At 40.8% G+C, this 24,150-nt stretch overlaps 1 protein-coding gene across 2 annotated transcripts in view; it reads right to left on the bottom strand.

The window, feature by feature from the left end:
* LOC100025642 (UDP-glucuronosyltransferase 1-6-like) overlaps positions 1-24,150 on the bottom strand; it is a 149,803-nt gene that overhangs the window by 104,985 nt on the left and 20,668 nt on the right. The window contains exon 1 of one of the 2 annotated variants that reach the window (XM_056820140.1): positions 189-1,131. The exons of the other annotated variant lie outside the window; for it this stretch is intronic. Coding sequence (XP_056676118.1) covers positions 189-1,043 — 855 coding nt within the window. The 5' untranslated portion in view covers positions 1,044-1,131. Of the gene's footprint in view, positions 1-188; positions 1,132-24,150 lie in introns of those variants that run through there. 2 annotated transcript variants of the gene reach the window in all.

Raw genomic sequence — 24,150 nt, 5'->3', positions numbered from 1 at the left:
ACACATATTAGGTACTTCTTAAATTGTTTATGGATTGATAGAAACCTTGACTACCTTGACCACTACTAATATGAGTGTTAGTATTATTAAGAAATGACTGGAAAATATGAGTTCTAGGCATCCAGAAATTCTTCTTGACTCCTACTCCTCCCCAACCAGGCATCTTGCCCACAGAGAAGAAGACTTACCTTAGAGAGAGGCTTCCCCTCATGGCAGGTGATGCCACCAACAAGCACCATGTTGGGCATCAAGGGCTTTGGGTAGTCAAAGACAAAGTCAGTTCTCAGCAGCCAGAAGGACGTGTAACTATATAGTTCCTTAAAGGTCATGGGCTTTTGTAGAATATCACTGGCAATATCCAAGCTGTATTTGAGGAGATGAGAGCACAAAGAGACTTCCTGAAGGTGGAAGAAGAGGTTCCAGACACGCTCCATGAAGGTCATGGAATCTGGGAGCCCAGAAATCCCTCTTGGGACATAAGACAAAGGGCTGGGGCTTTGGGTTGCCTCATCTAGGTGATGACAAAAGACCACCCTAGTAAAGGCCACTGATGGGAGGGAAAAGTACTTGGCCAAAATAAAGCCACAGTGGTCAAAGGGATCGAAAAAGAGAGCATCAAATGCACTCTCCTTGATGTAGTCCAAAAGCTCAGAGTTTTTGAACAAGCTCCTACAGTTCGAATAAATAGCCTTGAAGAGCTCAGTGGTGTTACTGTTACTTAGCAGAGGGACCAGGGTCTTAAAGCTGCCATCCCACTGGCCATCAGCGAATCTCTGGAACACCTGGTTGTATTCTTCCAAAGTGTGCTCACTCTTGTATGTCTTCACGGTATATGGTGCCGACTCCCCCAACCTCCAGCTCACCTCAGGGATGACCATCACCACTTCATGGCCCCTCCTATGCAGCTCCTTCACCACCTCACGCATGCTGAGCCAGTGGCTCCCATCCATGGGCACCACCAGCAGCTTGCCCGCCTCAGCCAAGCCACCAAATAGCAGGAGGCATGACCAGAGGGGGAGAAGACCAAGAAGGAGAGGAGCCATTTAGGACCAGCAGCACAGAGAAAGCTGCCTTCTGGGCTGCTGAGGGAGCTGAGCAGTGACAGGGGGTGGAGGAAAGGCTGCCAAAATGGAGTTCAGGGTTCCCTCTTATATCGCCAAGGTAATCTGTCAATGATTGCCCAACTGCATGTGCCAATCAGTGTACACTTACTGAGCACGAATCGCCTTTAATCTGCCAGGAGCATGGTTCAACCTTGGGTTTTTTCAAGTTCCAGAAACATCTCCCACAACTAATGAATTAAGTAATCTCAGACTTGAGCCTCTGCAGGAGGGTTCTTATTGAGTGAGTGATCCTTGGAATTGGGATCTGGGTGACATAGCAGGAATTCAGCCAGCATTGCCCTATGTATATCAGTCAATAAGCAGGTTTATTTTCATGGCAGAGGGGAGGAGAAAGCAATGATGGAGGGAGAGGGGGTGAGTGTTTGATTAAAATTTAAGGAAAATGAAGGTTTAAAATGGTTTTTTTTTCCCATGCAATAGGCAGTTGTAAAGTCCCTACTATGTGCCAAGTACTACAGATACAAGGCAAAGCTAAAACCAGTCTTTGTGTTCAAGGAGCTCCTAGACTTATGGGGAGGACCCATTCAAACTATTCTGTACCAACAAGATAATCTGGAAATAAGCAAAAGAAGGCACTAGTGTGAAAGGAGATCAGGAAAGGCTTCCTAGGAAGGGGGGATCTTAGCTGGGACTTGAAGGAAACCAGAGAAGCCAAGAGGCAGAGATGAGGAGAGGGCATTCCAGGCATGGAGAATGGTGGCCAGAGAGAAGGCTTGACAGATGAAGGGTTAGGGTGAAGACTAGCAAGGGAAGCCAGGCCACTGGATTAAGGAGTGTGTGTCAGGGAACAAGGTGAAAGTGGAGGAGAAAGGGGAATGAGGAGCTCTGCAAAGTGCCTAGTCATGGAGACATCAGCATAGGGATCCTATTTGTGTGTGTGTGTGTGTGTGTGTGTGTGTGTGTGTGTGTGCATGTGTTTATATGCTAGTCATATGGGGGTACAAGCTTCCTCTAGATACCCCCAAACCCCACATGTATCTCAGGTCAGAGAGTACCTAAAGAATTCATTTTCCCTTCCATTCCTGAAGTGCTGAAGGAAGATGACTTTGAGCTGAGAGAAATATCCCCTCTGGACTCTCCCCTCATTCTTGATGAACAGGGAGAGTCCCCTCCTAGCTTGCTTCTGATAAGCATCTGATTTGAGCTCAGATAGCTAACCATCCTCTATACTGGCCAAGTTTTCCCCCTTCTGATATTGAGGCATAGGATCTAAGCACATTACCCACCTTGGGTCCTAGAGTCCCAAAACTAACACTCCATCACCCCATCTCTAGTCAGGTAGGCTGTATGGTCAGGAGGGTATAAGTGTCTCCAACTCCATCTCCTCTGGGAGGCAGCATTCTACTTGCTCCTTCCTCCCAGGTCACTCAACTCCATTATTCAACTTGCATTAAACTTAATAAAATTTTCCATTTTTAAGATAATTATTCATCCATTCCTGAAGAAGGTGTTCCTTCTGGTCCAAGTTTTCCTAATCAGCTCTCCTACACCATTTTCATAGGTTTAATCATTGCTCACCAGTTAGCAGCTTGGCCTGTACTTCATCATTTACACTGTGCTTCTCATCCACAATCCTCAGGGTGGTAGAATGTATCAATGGAATTATTAAGGTTTAGCTTGCCATATTCAAGGATGATTAGTAAATGTTCCATGACCTAGGGCTCTTTTATTAATTCTCCTAAATGTTAAGGCCATCACTTTTGGGAAATTTCCCTCTTACCTTTTGAGATTTTCACTGACCACAGAATGACCCTTTTTTCACACCACAGAGATTTGTTAGAGTTAAATTAGTTTTTAGCATTAAATAGTTGTAGATAAGAGAGTGGGAGCCATAAACTGTGATAATTAAAATGTTTGGGAGCAAGGGAAATATATAACAATTATGACCGCTGAAATGTTTTCTACTGTGTCTTGGTTTTATATAAATATAAGATGGTCGCCAGGGAATATATTCCCAATTTATGAATATGCCCAAGCCAACTGGGTTTTATAGAGAAATTTAATTTATAATACACTGATTAATCAATAGAAAAAGAGAGAATGTAAGAAAGGAATAAGAATGAAGGGTCTCAAGCCAATAAGGGCTAGACCTCAGTCCTAAGAGATAAATCAGTCAGTTGCTTTTATCACTCACCCAAGATCTCTCTAGGTAAGGCTTCTCATGCCAACCTCATCCTCCACCTTCAAGAGAGCCTCCTTTCAAGAAATGTTTCCAGAGAATTCTCCTCCTTCAGAGCCAGCCTTCTCTCCTGGTCCTCCCACAGAGCAACCTCCTCAGTCCTCCTTCAGAGCCACCTCGCTCAGAGCAAAACCTCCCTTGAGCAAAAATCCCTCCTCTCAGGGCAAAAAACTCTCCTCCTCTGTCCTCAGACCCGCTATCTTTAAGGAAACCATCTAAGTTCCCTCCCCTCAGTTCTCACATCTACCAATCACTGTCGATGTCTCCCCTGTGCCAATGGTGGCTCTAGCTTAACCCAGGACCATCCAGGGGTCTCACCCCTTTGCACATGTCTGTTGAAGGTCATATTCTCAAATAATTAAATCTTGATCTTTGCTGCAGCCCTTCCTAAATCCTGTTACTCTGAGTAGGGTGGAGATTGTAATTTCCAAGACCTGGTTCTGTCATTCCAAGTATCTCTATTGTATCAATTCTAAAATCAATCATAACTCAAAGAACTTCCTGTTCTACGCTTAAGCATAGGTCAAAGCCCTTTCCATTGTTTAGCAAAAGGTTTCTGTCCTAAAGTAGTCTTAAGTAGGGAGGAGAAGGATCCTCCCATGCCAAGGGGGTTCACATTCCAATAGAGTTCTTACTATCAGTAGGAAATTTTTTCAAGTATGAAATTTCCCAATGGGGAAATTTCCAACATTCATAAGTCTAAGAAATTTTAAGGTTTACAGATTCTAAAACTATTAAGGCTTCCCTTTTGTCATATTGTAATGGATTCACACAAGAGTTCCAAAATCCTAACCATCTTCTACCTCAATCAGTTTTCAGGGATTCTAACTTGAAGAAATTCACCATGGTTGAATTTGAAAAAACCACCTGAAGACTGGGTATATAGGAAAAGATACCTGTGCAAGCATGCATTTCAAGCCAGATGGGAAGGACCTCATCCAGTTCTCCTAAGAAACTCCTCTGTGGCTTAGCTAAAGACAATTGGCAGCTGGATACATTTGTGTCATCTAAAAAGAGCACCAATTCCAAAATGGCCTGCTTAGCCCATAGTGATTCAAAGATCCTGCTGACCAAGGAAAAGAAGTGAGCTGAGTATCCTTTTTGCTTTCCCTTTCATTGACTTTTAGGTTTTTCCCTAAACCAGATACAGAAGCTATGGGGGAATCCAGGGTAATTTAGACCCACTGAGGAAAGCATCAATAAAAACATGCTTGTAAGTCTGCTTGTGATTTTCTGGCAAGGCCACCTCAATTCACAGCTGCAAGTTTCTGGTAGGATAAAACTCAAATAGGGAGAACTCCTGAAGACGTCCTCCCCATATGGCCATAATAAAACCTGGGGCTATATCTTTTCTGAGAAACCTTTGTAATGTGTAAGAGTTGTAGAAACCTGGAGCTGTTCCTTATTTTGAAGACCCCAAAAGATCCCGGTAGTGTCATGACCAAATAATCTGGACATTCCTTCCCCTCCTTCCCGTAATTACTCAGAACAGATCAGCTGTTACTGTTCCCTAATTAGCTGAGCAAACTATAAATCCTAAGACTTAACTGAATAAATGGAGCCACAGCTTTCAATCATAGTGCTGTGTTTCCCACTTGGTCCCTCTCAATTCAGTCACAAAGTCTCCTGCTCTTCCTCTGTCTCTGTCTCTGTCTCTGTCTCTGCCTCTGTCTCTGTCTCTGTCTCTCTCAGCTGGCTTCCTTGTAGCCGACTCTTTCATCCTGATTGTAATAATGGTGGGTTCAACCCCCATACCTGGCCCTCACATCCAGTAATTCAATTCCAGACATCTGGTACCTCTAATAGTGAGCTGAAACAGCTGTGATTGGACCTGACTCTCCTCAAGCAGCCCCATTCACATTGACCTTGCCTCAAAAACTTTCTACTGATAGTAATTCATGTGCATCACCTTAGATACACAAATCAGAGGAGAGCAAGAGAATTTTCTTTTAACTGAGCTTAAATAATAGAGAGGTGGAAACGTGGTATTTAAGGTCAAAGACCAGTATATATCAATATTGAAAGAAGTTGTGAAAGAAAGAGCATTTTGGGTCACTAAAGACCAATTAGATAAATTCTTAAGTTTTGTGCAAAGTTGTTGCCCTTGGTTCCCACAAGGTGGTACTGTTGGCTTAGAAAAGTGGGACATGGTTGGGGAGCTATTGACTCAGAAAGCTATAAAGGAAGGGTTGGAGGACTTTTCCCCCTTTTGCTTTATCAACTTGGAACATTTAAAAAATATGTTTAATGCCAGAAAGAAAAATAATTAAAAAGAAGGGAGAGGAAATCATTGGTGAGATAGTTGAGGAGGAGGAGGAGGAAGCAGTAGATGCTTCACCATAAACCCAATCTCCCTTCAGAGGCTTAGAGCACAGCCTCTTGTGACTTCCATGCTGCCTGCTTCAGTGGTCCAGTGATTAGATTACCAGCCTCTGCTTTTGATGTTCCTATTTCTTGCCCACCCTCACATTCCTTGCATTCCATGATGCAAATGGCTATGCTGCAAGCCCTTTCAGAAATTCTGATTGATTTTTTAGGAGCTTTTCCAGTCATTGAAAGGGAAGATGCAGCCAATCTAGGACAAATAGTTAGGCAATAGAATCCTTTCCATTTTCTCAAATACTAAGAGAAAGAAAACCAAGAGCAATTGGATATGGGCCCATTTCACCTTATATGTTAGACAGCATTGCAAATAAAATTTTACGCCATTTTGACTCGCAAAAACTAGCTAAAACTGCACTAGAGGGTACAGATGATCTCCTGTGGAGACTTGATTACAATGGCATTTTCCAGGGCCAAGATAGACTGGGCCAAGCTGCCCCACCCCCAACCCCATGAACTTTGAATTGCTAACAGGTCTATAAAGGCAATAACAAGACAACTGAATTGGACAAATCAAACATACACGCAAATTTCAGCAGCAGCATGCCCAGCCTGGTGGGAAGTATCAGCAAAAGGCAATAGAACAAATAGCTTTATAAAACTTCAAGGTCCCAGCAAGCTCTATGAACAATTTATCAATTGGCTGACTACAGGGACTAATCACACAGCAGGCAATGTTGTTTTTTAAAAAAAAATTAACTTTTGAAAACATGAATTCTGAATATCAGAAGATTTGAGCAGATTTTTAAAAGGCTGGTAATGTCACAGATATGACCAGAAGATGCCAAAGGGTTGGCACATTGGACCTCATTGCCTCCGTTATAGATGCTGCAATAAAATCAAGATTCCCCCAAGGCAATTGTTTCAGTTGTGGCAGACAAGGACATTTGGCTAGAGACTGTAGGGAAAAAGGCAGAGATGGAGAACAAAAACCAATAAAACTGCAAAGCCTTTGCCCTAAATATGGAAAAAGATACCTTTGAGCTTCTGAGATTAGATCAGTAGAAAACAAAAAGCAGACCAAAAAAAACAGCAGTTAGGTCTGACTCTGAGCCTTTAAAAAAAATAGGGGAATCTCTGAACACTTCCCAGACTGGAGTAAACAAAAAATTGACAGGAAGGGACCTGTGTGAGAATTGTGCAGAGCCAGTCCCAGAAGTGCAAGGCTTGATTCAGTATCAACAAAAAGATTGACTTTAACCCCAGAAATGGGAGTGCAAAAGATTCCTACAGGAGCCTTTGGCCCTCTCCCTGAGAAAATGGTAGGACTCATGCCAGGGAGAAGCATAAAAATACTTCAGGAGCTTCAGATCCTCCCCCCCCCCCAACCATACCCTATAATTAGCAATGATTATCTAGGAGGCATTTTTATTTCCATGGAGGCACAGAGAACATTTGAAATTAATAAAGGTGATAGAATTGCACAATTATTGATAAAACCTTGGGAGCAAACTGGAAAGACAACCTCTGCCATGCCCAGAGGAAGTAAGGGATTTGGCAGTTCAGGGACCTCTGTGTTCCTAATCCAAGCTATATCAGACAAAGGGAGACCAAGAGTAAAGCTTGACATAGATGGAAAATTTTTTTTGTGGTATTATTGCCACAGGTGCTGAGAGATCTGTTACAGAACCAAAGTATTGGCCTCAAGCCTGACTGCTGCAACAGGATGATTCAACACTAGAGGGTATTGGCACAGTGGAGATGCCTGCTCAAAGCAATGAGATATTATCTTGGAGGCATGCCGAGGGCAGGAAGGGAACATTCCGACCTTATAATTTAAAAAGACTAAATTTTAACCTGTGGGGAACGGGTACACTTTCAATTTCCCTTATATATCACAACCCAATATTCTAATCAGGATTTTTGATAGGGACCATTGCTCAGCAGAGCCAACAATATCATGCTGACCTAATACAATGGACTTCAGACAATCCAGTTTGGAAGGAGCAATGGCCTCTTCCAACAGAAACATTATAGGCTCTGTATTAATTAAGAAAAGAACAATTAGCTAATGACCATATAGAGGAATCGAACTGCCCATGGAACTCGCCAGTCTTTGTTATTAAGAAAAAATCAGGCACATGGAGAATGTGACATGATTTAAGAGCACTAAATAGAACAATGGTATCTATGGGATTTTTACAACCAGGTCTCCTTTCACCAACAATGATCCCAATGCACTGGCATGTTTTAATTGTACATCTGAAAGATTGCTTTTTAATATCCTTCTAACACCTCAAGATAAACAACAATTTGCTTTCTCTGTGCCATCTGTTAATATGGAGAAGTGTGGGTGAAAAATCCCCTACTCCCTTATATGAGGATTAGATTTTAATGTTAACCAAAGTTTTGAGTAAATTATAATTGTGATTTTTAGATAAGGTAATTAATGCTATCATAAGTAACAATATTAATAGGTTTGTGGTTATTTTAGTATAAGTATTAAGGGTTTGAATTAAGTAAAAAACTGCTTTGACATAGGCCTTAATGTCAGCCTTACGGTCAGCCTTGTAATGATTAAAAATTAATGGTTTGTGCGTTTTGAAGTGGACCTAAACCCTGGGAGTATCCATCTTCCAGTACTCTCTACTGCAACTTCCTTTGAAACCTCCCACTTCCTTTGTGGGAGGGGTCAGAGGGAGGATAAGAGAGGTTATCAGAGTAGGTTTTGACACCTTTTTTCTCCCTAACCTAGGTGGAGAACTTTGATCCCTGCCTTGCTGCTAGAGATCTAACTTTCACTGCCTTTCCTAAACTTTCCCTTCCTAACCTTAAATAAACTTACCTAACCTTCCCTGGAGTGTAGCCTGATTTAATCTGCTCCTTAGCATACCTACAAAGATCTCTGGTCAATTTCCCTACCATGCAGGGGGAACCCCTGGCTACCTTCCTTCCTTTCCTTTCCCTACCTTTCCCTCCTTTTGCCTTACATCATTTCTGACTAAAATATGTGAAGAATATAAATGATAATGGTGGTCACTGATTTAAAGTATTATTGCTCAAAGTTGAAATGACTTTAATAGCTTTTATTTATAAAAGAGGTGGAAAGAGTGAAAGCAGATAAATACAAAAGGGTAGAGAAGACATTAGGACATTAGCCTATCTAACAAAATATTACTCCCATGCTTGACTCAGCCAGGACTTGTTGATTTTTGTAAACCTCAAAATTTCTCAGACTTATGAATGTTAGGGGTTTCCCCCATTGGGGAATCTTCTACTTTAAAAAATTCCCTAGCAGATAGTGAGAATTCTACTTGAATGTGAGGGCTCCTTGCCTTGGGAATATCCCTACTCCACCCTACTTAGGACTGCTTTAGGACAGAGAGCTCCTTGAGAACACTGAAAAGTGCTTTGACACATGCTTATGGAAAGGACAGGAAGTTCTTTGAGTCATGACTATTTTAGAATTGATACAATGGGATACTAAGTACCTATAAAGGTGGGGCAACTTGTAAACTACTTAAACCTAAAAGGATGATAACTTATTCAGAGGTTTTTTCTTAATGAAATTTGTTGACACAGCAGCATTTTTTTTCTGACTTACTAAAGGGATTAAAACTACTCAGCTGTGAATTCAAAATGGGCGGTCCTTTAGAAACATCTACAGTGATTGGTAGATGTAAGGACTTAGGGGAGGTGACAGAAGATTTTGCCCTTAAAAATAAGAGCTCAGAGAAGAGCTGGATCTGATTCTGAGGGAGCTCATTTTGAGAAGACTCATTTTGAGAAGACTCATTCTGAGGATCTCGATTTCTGACTCTCATTCTGAAGGAGAGTTCCTTGAGGAGCTCCTCTGAGGGGCTCTGTCCCTCTGGGGTAGGAGCTCTGGAGGCTCTTGAGAGAGGCCCTTTGAAACAATCTCTGGCTGGAAGACTCTTTGAGGAAGGACGCTGGCCTGGTGTTACTGGAATCCTTGTTTAGTTAGACCTTGTGGTGAGTGTTAAAAAACTGACTGATTTATCTTTTAAGACTCAGGTCTAGGCCATATTGGCTTGAGGCCCTTCATACTTATTCCTTTCTTACTCTCTCTCTCTCTTTCTTTGATTACTCATTGTATTGTTAATTAAAATCTCTATAAAACCCAATTGACTTGGGTATTTGAATAATTGGGAATATTTCCCTGGCAACCACCTTATATTTGACTTTAAAACCCAAGACATTGTAGTGAAATATATTTCTGCGGTCAAATTTACTCACCCTCTCTTATATCTATCACAATTATATCTTCCACTATTTTAATCACTACAGTTTAAGACCTCAACCATTTTAAATCTCACATTTTCAACCAGAATTAAACTCTCTCCAGAAGACAGGAAGGGAAATCCAGCTATCCACTCACCCAAGTTCCCTCTAAGAGGCAGGTCAAGATGATGACTTGAGCTGAAGGTGACTCCTGAGGCCGACTTTCTTCTTGAAGCTGACTTTCTTCTTGAAGCTGCTTCCCTTCTTGAAACCAAACTCTTCTTGAAGCTGACCTCCCTAGCCCTAGAAATTCAGGGCCTTTTATAGTGGCTTTTTGTCCCTGCCCCTCTTCACAAGGGCCAATCACAGCTTCCAAATTGTCCAGCACTGCCCAGGGGGCAGTGTTCGTGGGAACTACTTCTCAACTTCTGGAGAGGTGAATACTCATCAAAAGGTTTCACAGATTCCTGACTGATTGAGGTGTAAATTCTTATTTCTTGGCTCATTGAGTTGAAAAGGTAGAGAGCTCCTCCACCTAGTTCTGAGTAGAGTGTTCAAGCTTTTGTTGATTCAATTCAAAAGTAGACAAAGGAGAGCTAATTCTGTCTTCACAATCTAGTGAGGTACTAAGTAGGGGTATTTAAGTTATTGGTAACCAAAGTGTTAACTCAAAATAGACAAAGGGAATAAAGGATTCCCTTTCACAAGTGAAAACTCAGAATAGACAAAGAAAACAAAGAATTCCCTTTTCACAACGTTAAAGTTCAAATTTGCTATATCGTGCACCCTCAGCAACAATCATGGTCTTGAACTTGTGATCCACTATAGGTCACAATGCCTGACCCTGGGTTAACCAGGTACCACCCAACACCACCCACTCCTATTGTTTGTGTCACTAGCCCAGGCACAACACTCCCCCTATACCTATTAAGTGACTCTTAAGTCATGGTGAAATGGTTTATTTTACCAAATTGACCTTACCAATGAACCTTGCTTCTGGGTGTTTCTATTCTTAGAGGGGTATGACTATTTTCTTGGACTATTTTTGTACTAGTATAAAATCTTATATAATTCTTTGGATTCTTTGGAGATGAAAGAAATCCTCTCACAATGGTCAGGGTCTTCTGGTCTTAACCAGGGGTCTGGCTTTATTTTGGGACTTAGCTGTTCCAAATAAACCAAACTTTTTACAGTTTGGAGATTTTGACTCAGTTTATCTAAATTGCATACCTGTGTTTAGAAAATTATGCCACAGTAACCAATTAAGGAGTTCCAGTTCAGGGTGTTACCTCAGAAAAGGAAAAATAATTTGACTAAATATGTCAAAATTTTGTTGGTAAATCAGTACAACAAATTAGAATAAAATTCCCCAAAGCAAAAATCCTCCATTACATGGACAACATACTGTGTGCCTATCCACAGCAGCACATATTACAGGAATTGTTAAGTGTGCTAATAGAGTCATTGGCTAAGTATGGGCTGGCAATTGCTCCTAATAAAATTCAAACAAAACCACTTTGTTCTAACTTGGGGTACAATTTCTCTTCTGACACTATAACTGCACAAAAATGGCTATTTGCAGAGATTCTTTACACACCCTTAATGATTTTCAAAAATGATGGGCACGTGAATTGGCCTCCTCCCATATTGGGAATCCCTACTAGTGACTCTTCTCACCTATTTGACACTCAGGGGAGATTCTAATCTCAAATCTCCCAAGTGTAAAAAATAGACTCGAATACAGGACTACAATCCCCACGAGCCTTTGCTCCACTTCGAATGCCTTGTAATCTCACCTGGGCCGAGATCGAGAAGGTATTTAAGCTGATTCAAAGGCTTTTGGCTCTCTTGGCTCTTCCCTTTTGGAGCAGGCGGTCTCTTGCATGATGTGAGGTTATTTTGTCTAGGCCTCTGGCCTAGGCACATGTTTCTTACTTGTATATTCTTTAATCTTTAACCTTTAACAAACCTCTAAAAAATATAATACTCCTTGCAGAGAGAAACTAATTTCTACCTGCCTCAGTCTCCCCATATTCCTAAATTTTAATCTTTACAGTTGGCATAACCACTTTGGGAGAAAAAAAACTCTCAATCTTCTGATTTAATCTTTAATATCTAGTACCTAGAAATAATTTTTTTTTGAGCCATATCTCTCTGGCCAAGGTTTTCTACCCTCGCAAAGCTGCTACAGGCTCCGGACCTGCTGCCCACCCCACCTGGCTCGGCCCCGCCGCTTCCTGCCTGCAGCCTGCAGCCCTGATCGTCCTCACCTGGTACCTGGTCCTGGCCTTGCCCACCCCTGCAGCCGCTCCTGCTCCTGGCCTCTCACCAGCCCGCTGCCTGCCTATTTCTGCACCCCAGACCCATGAGCGTGACCCCAGCCAGCTCATCACCCAGATCCTTGGAGCAGATTCACTCATCGCTCAGGACTCATTGCGACCAGCTGGTAATAGTATTGGCCATGTGGGTGGAGGGGAGAGATGAGAGGGAAAGGAGACCGGGAAATTTTCCCTTAGCCTGAGCCTCCACGTGGCTGGGGGTATTGGCCACAGGGGTATCAGAGAGGGGAAAGAGAGAAAAGACTAGAGAGAAGAAACAGATCTTTTCAAACAGAAACCTAAAAAGCAATGGGCTGTTTAAAAGGATTTTGGACTCTTCTGGCAATTTCATTGACTTTACCTGCCGGTCTGGGAGCAGACTCAGCCCAAAGATTCAACTTTAACTTTGGGGAGGAAAATGGGTGGCCCAGCGAACTGGAAGCCAGGCCCAGAGCCGGGAGGTCTCTAGCTAAAATCTGGCCTCCGATGCTTCCCAGCTGTGGGGCCCTGGACGGAGCCCTTGAACCCCATAGCCTAGCCTTTAGTACTCTACCTTCGGACAATAGACATTTAAATGGATAATTAAAAACAAACAAACAAAAAAAAAACCCAAGGAACTTTGAAGAGACTAAAGGCTATTCTAAGGCATTTCAGACTCCAATGGTTTATAAAAAAAATCTCTGTATTCTATTGCATTTTTTGTTATGGTTTAACTTTGTGATTTTAAGTTCATATATTACTGGATTGAATATTATTCTGTGAACTGAAGGTTGATTGAAGTTATTTTGAATGTACTGAGTTCTGAAATTCTGTTGTTTTCCCCCTATAACTGTGTTGAACAAATATTATTGTGAATAAGCCCATATATGAAAAAACAGCCTTTTTCTATTTTGCTGAGGATAGATGGACTTCAGAACTGGTTATAATTGTATTAACAACCTTTGGAATTTTAATGTGCTAAATACCTCAAATGATTTGATTTTAAGGGTTTTTTAAATATGATTTTTGGAATTTTTTTTAACAATCTGGTTATTTTTGCCTGCCCCTACCACGAGGTAAGGCCCATTACAGTAGCTGAAGTGAAATACATTTGATAAACTCCAACCTTTCCACATGTGAATGGAAGTTGGGCAGTTAATCTCAGGGCATTTGTATCCTTATAAGCCTCCAAAAGGAGCACCCCTTTATTTATACTCTTCAGCTCACTACTTTACTTGCACCAGAATGATATATAGATTTCTTGATTATGTTCTTAACCCAAGATGAGTTTCACTTTGTTTAAAAAAATATGTTTAAATACCAAGGTTGAAGGATTGCTCTGTTTGTAAAAATTGTGACAAATGTCCATCAATTCATAGGTTTTAAAAATGTCATACAGCAACTTATGTGAAATATGAAAGTGTGTTTGTTTGCTATTGTAATTAATTGGGCTATTGAGAATTTTGGGAATATTGATATTTGTACTACTGTATTTTTAAAGATGAAAAAATTGTTAACCTTGTTCAATTCATTTGCCTTCTACTCACAGTGAGCATGGCCAGATACAAAGAGGAAATGGATCTCATTTTTTGGTGAGAAAGCTTGTATTTTATAAGCTATATTTTTGAATTTTTAAAAGCTCTTTTATTAATATATATTTCTTGCATGTGCAATATACTTTTTCAGTTTTTTTTAAATTATTTTTTCTCTACTTTTTATATTTGAAGCACATGTCACCAGTATTAAGATTTTCTTTAACCTTTTGATTTTTAAGTTTAAGATACATTTGCTAATACGTGCCCTAAAAGGCTTGTGACTATAAAAATGATGCCACTAATTATTTAAATAAATTATGGGACTTTGCTTAATGATTCTGTCTGATTCCAGGACAAGAGATACACACAAGAGCCATTTCATAGGGCCAAAGAAAGGCCAATCTAGGATGGATTGATGCACTTCTAGGCCAATACAAAGGTCTTGAACCTAGTGTGAAGACTCGAGGTTACTGTGTTTAACATGTGTTAAGACATAGGCTTTCCTTGTGTCCACACTCACTCTGAAGATACTCACAGACGAGTATCTCAAACTTGGCTCCTATAATCTGGTCCCCTTTTCTGCCTCTCATAGTGTGGTACCTTTCTGTAGTCCTGGCACTGACTGGGTAAATGCATCATTACTTAGATCATTTTGATTGGGCCCTGATTGAAGGACCTGTTATAGATTTATTTTTCTTCTACTTGGAATTTTTACACATAAGACTTTGATAGTCTATATTTTCATTCAGAAATTTTTCTTTTCTTTTGGATTTTCTGGTGTCTTTTTAATATCTCTTGCCAATTGATTCATATACCTCATACCTCAGCCATGCATCCCTAACTGATTCTGAATCTTTCAATCACCCACAACACGGGGGAATGTAAAAATATTATTATTTAAATTGCAAAGTTTAAATTCCTTTTGAGAAGAAGTTTAGGTAAAGAAGATTCTACCTCTCTGAATCCAGAACTGAACTGTTGGAGAAGCCACCATGAAGAAGCCTCCAGACCACAAGTTGCACAAAATTGAACTTTGGGTGTGATTGACTGAACATTTATTTGTATGTATACTTTTATGCCAAAGGGGACTGCCCCCTAATGGCTTTTTGTCAATGTGTTCAGCAATTATTGGTTTTATTCTTTTTTCTCTTATCCTCACATTATTGTAATCTTTTAAGTTTATTATGTTTTTATGATTCTTTTGGGGGAAAATTAAGTTTTCCAAAAATGATCATATGGGGAAAGGTAAAAAATAGACTCTAATACAGGACTACAATCCCCACGAGCCTTTGCTCCACTTCCCCAGAATGCCTTGTAATCTCACCTGGGCCGAGATCGAGAAGGTATTTAAGCTGATTCAAAGGCTTTTGGCTCTCTTGGCTCTTTTTGGACTTCCATTTTGGAGCAGGCGCGTCTCTTGCGTGATGTGAGGTTATTTTGTCTAGGCCTCTGGCCTAGGCACATGTTTCTTACTTGTATATTCTTTAATCTTTAACCTTTAATAAACCTCTAAAAAATATAATACTCCTTGCAGAGAGAAACTAATTTCTACCTGCCTCAGTCTCCCCATCTCCCCTAAATTTTAATCTTTACACAAGTCTTTAATACATCAAGTTGAAAAGCAGCAGCAGAAGGTTGAGCAAAATTTAGTACTGCCTCCCTTGCTCAAATAGACCCTAATTCTTCTATATCTGCTGTAGTACTTGCCACACCCACTCTTCCCATGGGTGCTTTATATCAACCACAAGGAATATTAGAACAAATTAATTTGGCACATCAGCACCCTTCTATTATTACCCCATATGCCAGTTTGATTGCAAAACAGCTTTACAAAATCTACCAGGGATCAGTTGTACTCAAAGGCCACCTCCCAGCTGTCTTACATCAGCCATAACCCCTAAACAAATGGACATTCTTCTTTTCAAGTTCCTATTGACAATAAAAATAAAACCCTGGTGATAAATTGTTCCAATTGGTATCACATTATTATTGGATATTCCCCAAAATAACATCAGCCATTCCATTGAGAGATGCCGTCAATGGCTTCCCGGACAGCTCGTCTCAGGGTGGCTTTGGGTATTACACCCCACCTATTAGTTACAACAGAATTCCTGGAGAACCACTGTCAGGCCAAGTGGCCTAATTGAGAGCAACAATGATGGTATTTTCTGGCTTTCCTCAGCCTGTTAATCTAGTAACAGACGGCAGGTATGTTGACCATGTACTGACTTATTTGAAAACATCTTGCATAAAGCAGGGATCTTATTCCGATGTTTATCCATTGTTTGCCACATTACAAAAAAGATCAGAGCACAACTTAATCCTTTTTAGGTTGCTCATATTCGGTCTCATTCAGCCCTCCCAGGACCATCAGCAAAGGACAACAACAATATAGACAAAGCACTAATTCAGCCCACTGTGCTCCCTCTTAATGTGCCTGCATCACAAAACATCATGAACACTTTCAACACCCACCACTTGGCCTCCCCCAAGAACAGGCAGGGCAGGCATTAAATCTTGTCCAGCATGCCTGCCTGTCACACACGCTCTCTCTGACTCAGCCAATCCCAGAGGACTTGGTCCACATCATATTTGGCAAATGGATGTTACCCTCATCCCCAACATTCAGAAAATTGCGTTATGTTCGAGTCACAGTGGACATATATTCCTCGTTTACAATTGCAACTCCTCTCCCTGGGAAGCAACAAAACATGTAATCACTCATCTCTTCAGGTGCTTTTCGGTCCTTGGAATTCCCAAGTCACTTAAGACAGACCATGCACCTGCTTATACCTCCAGATCATTTCCTTCATTCTGCTCAACATACCATATACATCACACCACTGGGATTCCATATAATCCCATTGGACAAGCCAGAGTTGAGCAAAAGAATCATGATATTAAAACATATCTGGAAAAGGAGAAAGGGGAAGTATGCTTAGATACCCCACAGAAAGTAGACAAGGGCATGTTCACACTCAATTTCTTCATCTTTGATGGGAACAATCAAAATGCCGCTCGGAGGCATTTCCACGACTCCGAAAGGAGTGAGGAACATGTTATGTGGAAGGACCCCTCAGCAGATCCATGGCAAAGGCCTGATCCACTATTAACTTGGGGCAGAGCCGGTTCTGGTCTATTTTCAGTCAGCTGGGAAGCCAGTGTGGGTGCCTCAGAGGAATGTCTGAGCTACGCTTCATCTTACCAAAAAGCTGAGGATCCTCAAGCCAAGAGACTGGCAGCCAGCAAGAAGACTCCAGAGACCAGCAAACAAGAAGACGCGAGAAGCAGATTCCCACCTGGGTTGGAGTCAAAGCCGGAGCACACAGAGCTATACACAGGTATGGACTCAAGGACACAGCGTGACCCCTGAAATGGTGTTTTTGGCAATGGTTGCGCTGCTAAGCATCTCAGAGACCCAAGCACGTAGGAACTGAGCTTACCTACCTTTTTCTCTGGGGGTAAGACCCTTAACAAACTTTGACAATGTTGGGGAAATTAGAACCAATAATCCAGTTTTTAGGAGGTGGACAATTGATACAATGTATAATAACCCCACTACTATGACATATAATCTGCCAGCTTTAGCCACCAGGATCCCTATTTGCTTTGTTGCCCAAGAGTATGCGCCAAAACCTTGTTTAAAGCTGCAGCCTGAGGCAAAATAGGTCAGGGATAGAATGGTGGATGGTTTCTAACTTCTCTGTTAGAGGGTCTGAAAGTCAAAACTATAAACATTACCCCAAAAGTGTAAAATGGAGGTTTGAACCCCAGACTTCAATTCCCAGAAGTCCTTGGTCGTTCCCAGAATTCCCTGAAATCTCACCAGAGGTCCTCACCTGGGCCGAGAGCAAAAGGGGTATTTAAACTGACTGTACCACATCTCTCACTCTCCCTGCTTCTGCTTCCAAGCACATGCATCTCTCAAGATGTAGAGTAAGTGAAATTGAATGGACTTTCAGCCCTCCTAGGCACGTGCTTTCTTATTTTGTATTTTCTTTATTTACTAATCTTTAATAAACCTCATAAAATATGATACTTTTAGCAGAGAAACTAATTTTAATCTTAACAAAAGCCTTTATGTGAAATATCTACTTCTCTCATGGGGTCAGTTCCTTCCATGGGAATGGTGTCACCTCCCCATACCATACATACAGACATCTCCAATAATCCTTCTAGAAAGCCTACCTATCTGGATCATTAGGGTGAGTACTATTCTGGCCATTTGCCATCACACTTTATTGGAGCATACCCTGAGGAAATTTTACAAGTAAAAGACACAGACACAGAGCCCCTTCTAGGCAGGGCCTTTGCTGCTTTAGGCCCCATAGCCATTCTGTAATAATTGGAGATATAATAAAGGGAAAAGTTACACCACTCAACAGCCCTTGACTGTGTAATGTAGCTATTGGAATCGGAGAAAAGGACTCTTGAATTCATTGCTCACATCCTGTCACATATATTGTATTTGCTGATTGTTTGTTTTAAGATTCAATTTTGTTTTTTAAGTTCACATATTACTCTAAGCTAATATCTTCTGTTACACTATGTCATTTTCACCTACTGTGTTTTGGCCATTAACTATATTTTTGGTTACATCGTCTTTATTTGTACCCTCCCTCTATGATTGGACTGGAGAAAATACCATTATAAAAGCCCATAGTCAAGTTGTGCAAACTCTTTTACATGACAGAAGGATAGATCCTTATAGATGCTGGGTTTGTCACCAGATCCATTTGAGGTCACATGTTGCCTAAACAGCCTTTTGTTACTTTTTGACTTTTTAATTGTCACATCGATGATGATAGATGGACTCCATCAAAGCAGTTATAACCTTTATAACCTATATACAACATTTGGAGAATTTAATAAGCTGAAAATTTCAATTTGATATTAAGGGGTCTTCAGAAGTGATTTTCAGATATCTAGTACCTCTGACTAATCATTTGCCTACCTTTGAGTTGTTTGTAACAAGAGGTCAGGGTCCATTTAGTAGTTGAAATGAATTGCAATAGCACTATTATAAAAAGGAATTCTTTATTCCTTTTTTAATTTAAATCCCCTATTTAAACCCTTACACTATTGTATTCCCCACCTGCACATTTATTAAAAATGTAATGGATGAGACACCAGAAGTGATTTTCACTCTTGTAGTTCTTACCTCCATATTGCAGTGAATGGGACATATAAAGACATGCCTTTTACATCTGTTACAGTCTCATACAAGGGGAAGGAGGTTTCCTGAGGGGCTTGGTTACCCCATGATGAGTTTTAATTTCATCTGGGAGGTGGGAAGGATTTCCCAAGGCTAGATCCCTAGATGGATTTTATATTTGTAACTCTTCATCTTACTCTACCCTTCTACCAGAATAATCTAGATACTTAGTGACATTTTAGACCCCAAAAGATCTTCATCAGCAGTGCAGAGGTTGTTTGTTTGTTTGTTTGTTTTCTGGGCTCTCCTGCCAAATTTTGGAATGATGGCAGTAATAGACTTTGTTAGAAATATCTCAGCCAAAGTTGACCAATTGACTAGATCTGGAGAACTTGTGACAAGTATCCATGAACTTCAGTGGTTATAGACACTCGTGTGAATCCTAATAATAGTGGGTTTGTTTGCTATTGTCATTAAATTGGCTCTTGTGATTTGAGGGATTTTGGAACTTCTTTGAATGTGTATTAGCTTCTGTACTACTGTTTTAAAAACCTGTTAGTGACAATTATGTACTCTCACAGTGTGGATCATGGCCAAGTTAAAAAGGAAATGGGTCTCATTTTTAGGTGAGAATCCTTTGTGTTGTGCCTCTCCTTGGCTGACACAGTGTGTATCTGATTGGGAACTATTTGATTTTTATTTTTTAAATTTTATCATTGTTTTTCCTTGTATGTGCAATAGAGTTTTCTTTGATTCTTTCATTTTTTTGTACTTGAAGCACATGTTACCAGTGTTAATGATTTTTTTATTTTGCACTAGGATAAGTTTAAAATGTCCAATAGCCCTAATATCAATGCATAGCCAAAAGCTTTAGACTATGGAAACCTGCCATTGGTTGTTAAATACTATGGGACTTTGAGTAATGATTGTGTCTGATTCCAGGAGAAGGGATCACTAAAGAGCCACTGCACAGTGCCAAGGATCACAAAGTTAACCTGCACACTGCCTAGGAGCACAAGATCAAGGAGACCAATCAGTATAGGTGGGATTGATAAGATTCTATGCCAAGACAGGGGATTTGAACTTATTTTAGGGTTAGAGGAAGGTGCTGTTTGACACCCTCAGACACAGGGTTCCCTCGTGCCAGATCCAGAGTTCTACAAAGTACCTCAGTTTGGCTGCCACTTTGGCTCCCTTATTCCTGAGAGCAAAGATAAATTCAGACCAGGGAATGATATTTCCTTTTCTGCTTCAAAAATCTAGTCCCTTTTTCTCTCTCTTTCATAATGTTGCAATTCTCTATAGTCCTGGATGCTGATTGAATAAGTGCTACATTGTTACACTTGGTACTTCAGGCTTATGGGGCATAAATCACTTTAATCAGACCCTGATTCAAGGACCTGATATAGGCTTATTTTCCTTACTTGTAATTTTTTCACATGAGACTGATGTTTTATATTTCATTCAGAAGGGTTTTTTCCTCTTTTTTATGTTTTTGATTTTTCTTTTGACAATTGATTAATTGATTGATAAAAAACTCAATTGTCATTGAACTATAATTATAGATATACTACAATTTGTGTTACTCCCTTTCCCTTTAATAAGTCTAATGAAATACACTCCTAGCCTAAGACAAAAACCTTTATTCTTGGAGTATGGCACTCCAGTAACATTTCAATGAATATACAAGATTATTTTAAAGTCACCCATTTTATTGAAGATAGTAAGGTTCCTAATGTAAACCCAAATGCAATAGTAGATTCTATACTCAATACTTTTAAGTACATTTACCCTTTTGGAAGCCTGTCTCAGATCTTAGTACATACTATTTCTGCTTTTGTTATAATCCTTATCTGTATATTTTTCTCTTTTATTATAATTTATTGTACTCACTAGAAATTGTCTACTTAAGAGCATGAAATACAGTTTCTTAATAATAAAAAAGGGGGAGAGATAGGGGAACCCAGGACAATTTAGATCCACTGAGGAAAGCAGCAATAAAGACATACTTGTAAGTCTGCTTGTCATTTTCTGGCAAGACCACCTCAATTCACAGCTGCAAGTTTCTATCAGGACAAAGCCCTAAGGAAGTAGTTGAATAATGAACTCCCAAATTGGATTGATATGTATGCCTGAAGGAACTTCCTGGAATTTGGTTATTGAGAGGATCAAGAGACCACCAATTTATTGGTTAATGCAAGTCTGATCCAGAAATTGGTCTTCTGACCCAGAACCCTGTCTCTCAGACTTTTTAAATGTAACAAAATTCAGCTCAAGGGTAAATTCCAATGGAAGGACTGTTCATGGCCATTTACTCCCAACTTCCCTTGTGTTTCCTGGAGATTTCTCTCTCTCTCTCTCTCTCTCTCTCTCTCTCTCTCTCTGTTCCTCTCTCTCTCTCTCTGTCTCTCTCTCTCTCTCTCTCTCTCTGTCTGTCTCTCTCTCTCTCTCTGTTCCTCTCTCTCTCTCTCTCTCTGTTCCTCTCTCTCTCTCTCTCTCTGTTCCTCTCTCTCTCTCTCTGTCTCTCTCTGACTCTCTCTGTCTCTCTCTCTCTCTCTCTGTCTGTCTCTCTCTCTCTCTCTGTTCCTCTCTCTCTTTCTCTCTCTCTCTTTCTCTCTCTCACTGTCTTTCTCTCTTTCTGTCTCTCTCTCTCACTCACACACACACACACAAACACACACACATGCTATGCACAATTTATAATAGAGTATATAACCTATATTATATCTTCTGCTGATCTGTTAACTCCTTGAGAGCTAGAACTGTTTCATCTTTTGTCTCTGAATGTTCAATGCCAAGAGCAGAGTTTGGCATAGGTCAAGGACATCCTCTGACACCAGATCCCACATACCATCCCTACAATTCCAATATGACCTCTTTAACCATAACAGGTCTGACATCTCAGAAGCAGGAAAATGGACCAAAGTAAGCACACTGTTTAGGATCATGGGTTTAGTGTTGGAAGGCACCTATGAAACTATCTAGTTTAACTCCAATTTCAATAGGAGAAAAGTGACGCACAGTGAAATAAAGATATCTGCCAATAGTCACCTAAGTGGTAAGTGGCAAAGGCAGGTCTTGAATTATTAACCTTGGGTCCCCCATTCACCACTCATTCAATTGAACCCTGCAGTCACCTCAATTAGCTAGTGCAGAGTACCAAGAAGTAACAACAAGAAGAGTAAAACACCCAAGAAACCATTTCAGTCAGTAAATATACTGTGGGGAAGGGTCAGATGCACAGCAGCTATAAGGATCTGAAGGTCTTAGCTGACTCATTCACACTCAATTGGCTGAGTGATAAGGTACCCCCCCCCCACACACACACAAAAAACAAAACAAAACTTTATTTCATCTCGGATTGCAATAAGCAGGATAGAGTTTTTGAGACTAAGTGGGGGGAGGTAGTCCTACAGTTCTGGGTACATTACATTTTAAGGACATTAGTGACTGGGATAGTGTCTTGAAGGAATCAAATCAAATGATGAAAGGGCTTGAGTCCATATAATATGAGAATTGTGGAAGGAACTGTGAAGATGGAATTGATTCTCCCCTTGCCTACTTTGCAAAAGCAAAGACACCCCTACTTAACACTAAGTAGGGGAGGTCCACAAACCACTTACTAAAGTCAGATACACCTCTCAAAGAGACTGGCTTCCCCTTAGGCAGTGTTAAGCAAATTTAAAGACTACAACTGGTCCCTGTAAAATGGAGGAAGAGACAGGAAGTAATGTAAAAAAGGGACTATAAAAGATGATGAACTTCCTGTCCAAAGGGTGTTCATCCTGAATTTCTGGGTTGGAGGATCTTCTCCTTCAGAACTTCACCTTGGAACTTCAGTCTTTGGCTTCACTTGGACCTGGGACTCTGACTCTTGAACTGTTTCTGGTAAGACTGCTACTGGATCTTCTCCCTTTGGAGCTTCAGCCTGGTGAGTAAAAAGCTGACCTTCTTTTCCTAGCTTCTGAAGAGATTAGTTCTGGAGAGGACTCTGCTCCTTGGAGGAGGCCACATGGGTTGCTTAATTCACCACTAAGTTTTCCTGCTAAGGGGTTAACGAGCCCTGTGTGGGTTGAGCTGGGAACCGAAGCAACATTTAGGGCAGTGATGGGCAAACTTTTGAGCTTGGTGTGTCAAAATTTGCCCCAAAACCCCAGCATAACTGGGATGGTATGTCACTTTGAGAAAAAAAAAACCCTATAATTTCACAATATTTATAGTTTAAATAACAAAAATGTATAATTGTAATACATAACTATTTAATAAACCAAAAACAAATTGTTGAACTTACCTGCTTAGTGACTTCTTTGTTCATCTGTCAGTCAGTTTCTTTTGTTGGTTTTGATATTATTTAACTTGTGTGGGGTGCTATGAACTAAGATAACTGAGGCGGAGGTAAAATTCTTTAACTAACCTGCCTATTAGTGACTTTTTTGTTGCTGAATTTCATTGGCTAAATCTTAATTGAAGGTTGGTATTTAGTATACTTCAAGCCCAAGCTAGCACTAACTTCATCTATCAAACTGTTTTTTTTTTAATTGGTTTTGATATTATTCAATGCTGAGAATAAGGTCTCACAAAAGTACATAGAGGGAAAAATTGTGGGTAAATCCATTGCTATATTTTTCAGGGTGCTAAGAGGGTCTGGTAATCGGTTCCAGCCATTCCTCCATTGCATGTGGGCCAGAGCCCTGCCGAGTCTTCAGATGACCTGGCCCCACCCCATCCTGCCCCTCACATGCCAACTGGACTGGAGGATACTGGGAGAGCAAGGGCTGACATCCACGAGCCTGCCTGCCTGAGTGTACTCCTTCTGTGAGCTCCTTCTGCATGCGTCCTCCCTGCCCCTCACAGGAGCCCCACTCGCCCCAGCTGCCTGGCACGCCCTACCTGTCTCTTGCCCCCCACTCCACAGCCAGCCCATGGAGCAGCCCTCCCCTCCCCTTCCAGCCTACTGGCATGGCCAGGGTCGCTGCTGTGGGTGTGTAGCTCCAGGGCAGCTCCAGGGTGGCTCCAGGACCCCAAGGCTCACTGAGACCACATGTGGCCACATGTCATTGAAAATGGCTATGGGTGTCAATGATAACACATGTGTCATAGGTTCCCCAGCACAGATTTAAGGTGATAAGCTAGACTTCTTACTCCACCCTCTTTCACATTTCTCTACTTTTACTCTCTCTACCCTTTTTGTAAATAAAAGCTGCTAAAAGTCATTTTAACTTGGGCTGTATTAATGTTAAAATCGGCGACCACAATATTATCTTAGAATTCCCATATATTTAGTCAAACACCTAAA

This window comes from Monodelphis domestica, chromosome 2 (assembly GCF_027887165.1).
Source record: "Monodelphis domestica isolate mMonDom1 chromosome 2, mMonDom1.pri, whole genome shotgun sequence".
Classification (NCBI taxonomy): Eukaryota; Metazoa; Chordata; class Mammalia; order Didelphimorphia; family Didelphidae; genus Monodelphis; species Monodelphis domestica.
Note: the sequence above shows the minus strand (reverse complement) of the source record. Positions and strands in the feature narration are given on the sequence as shown.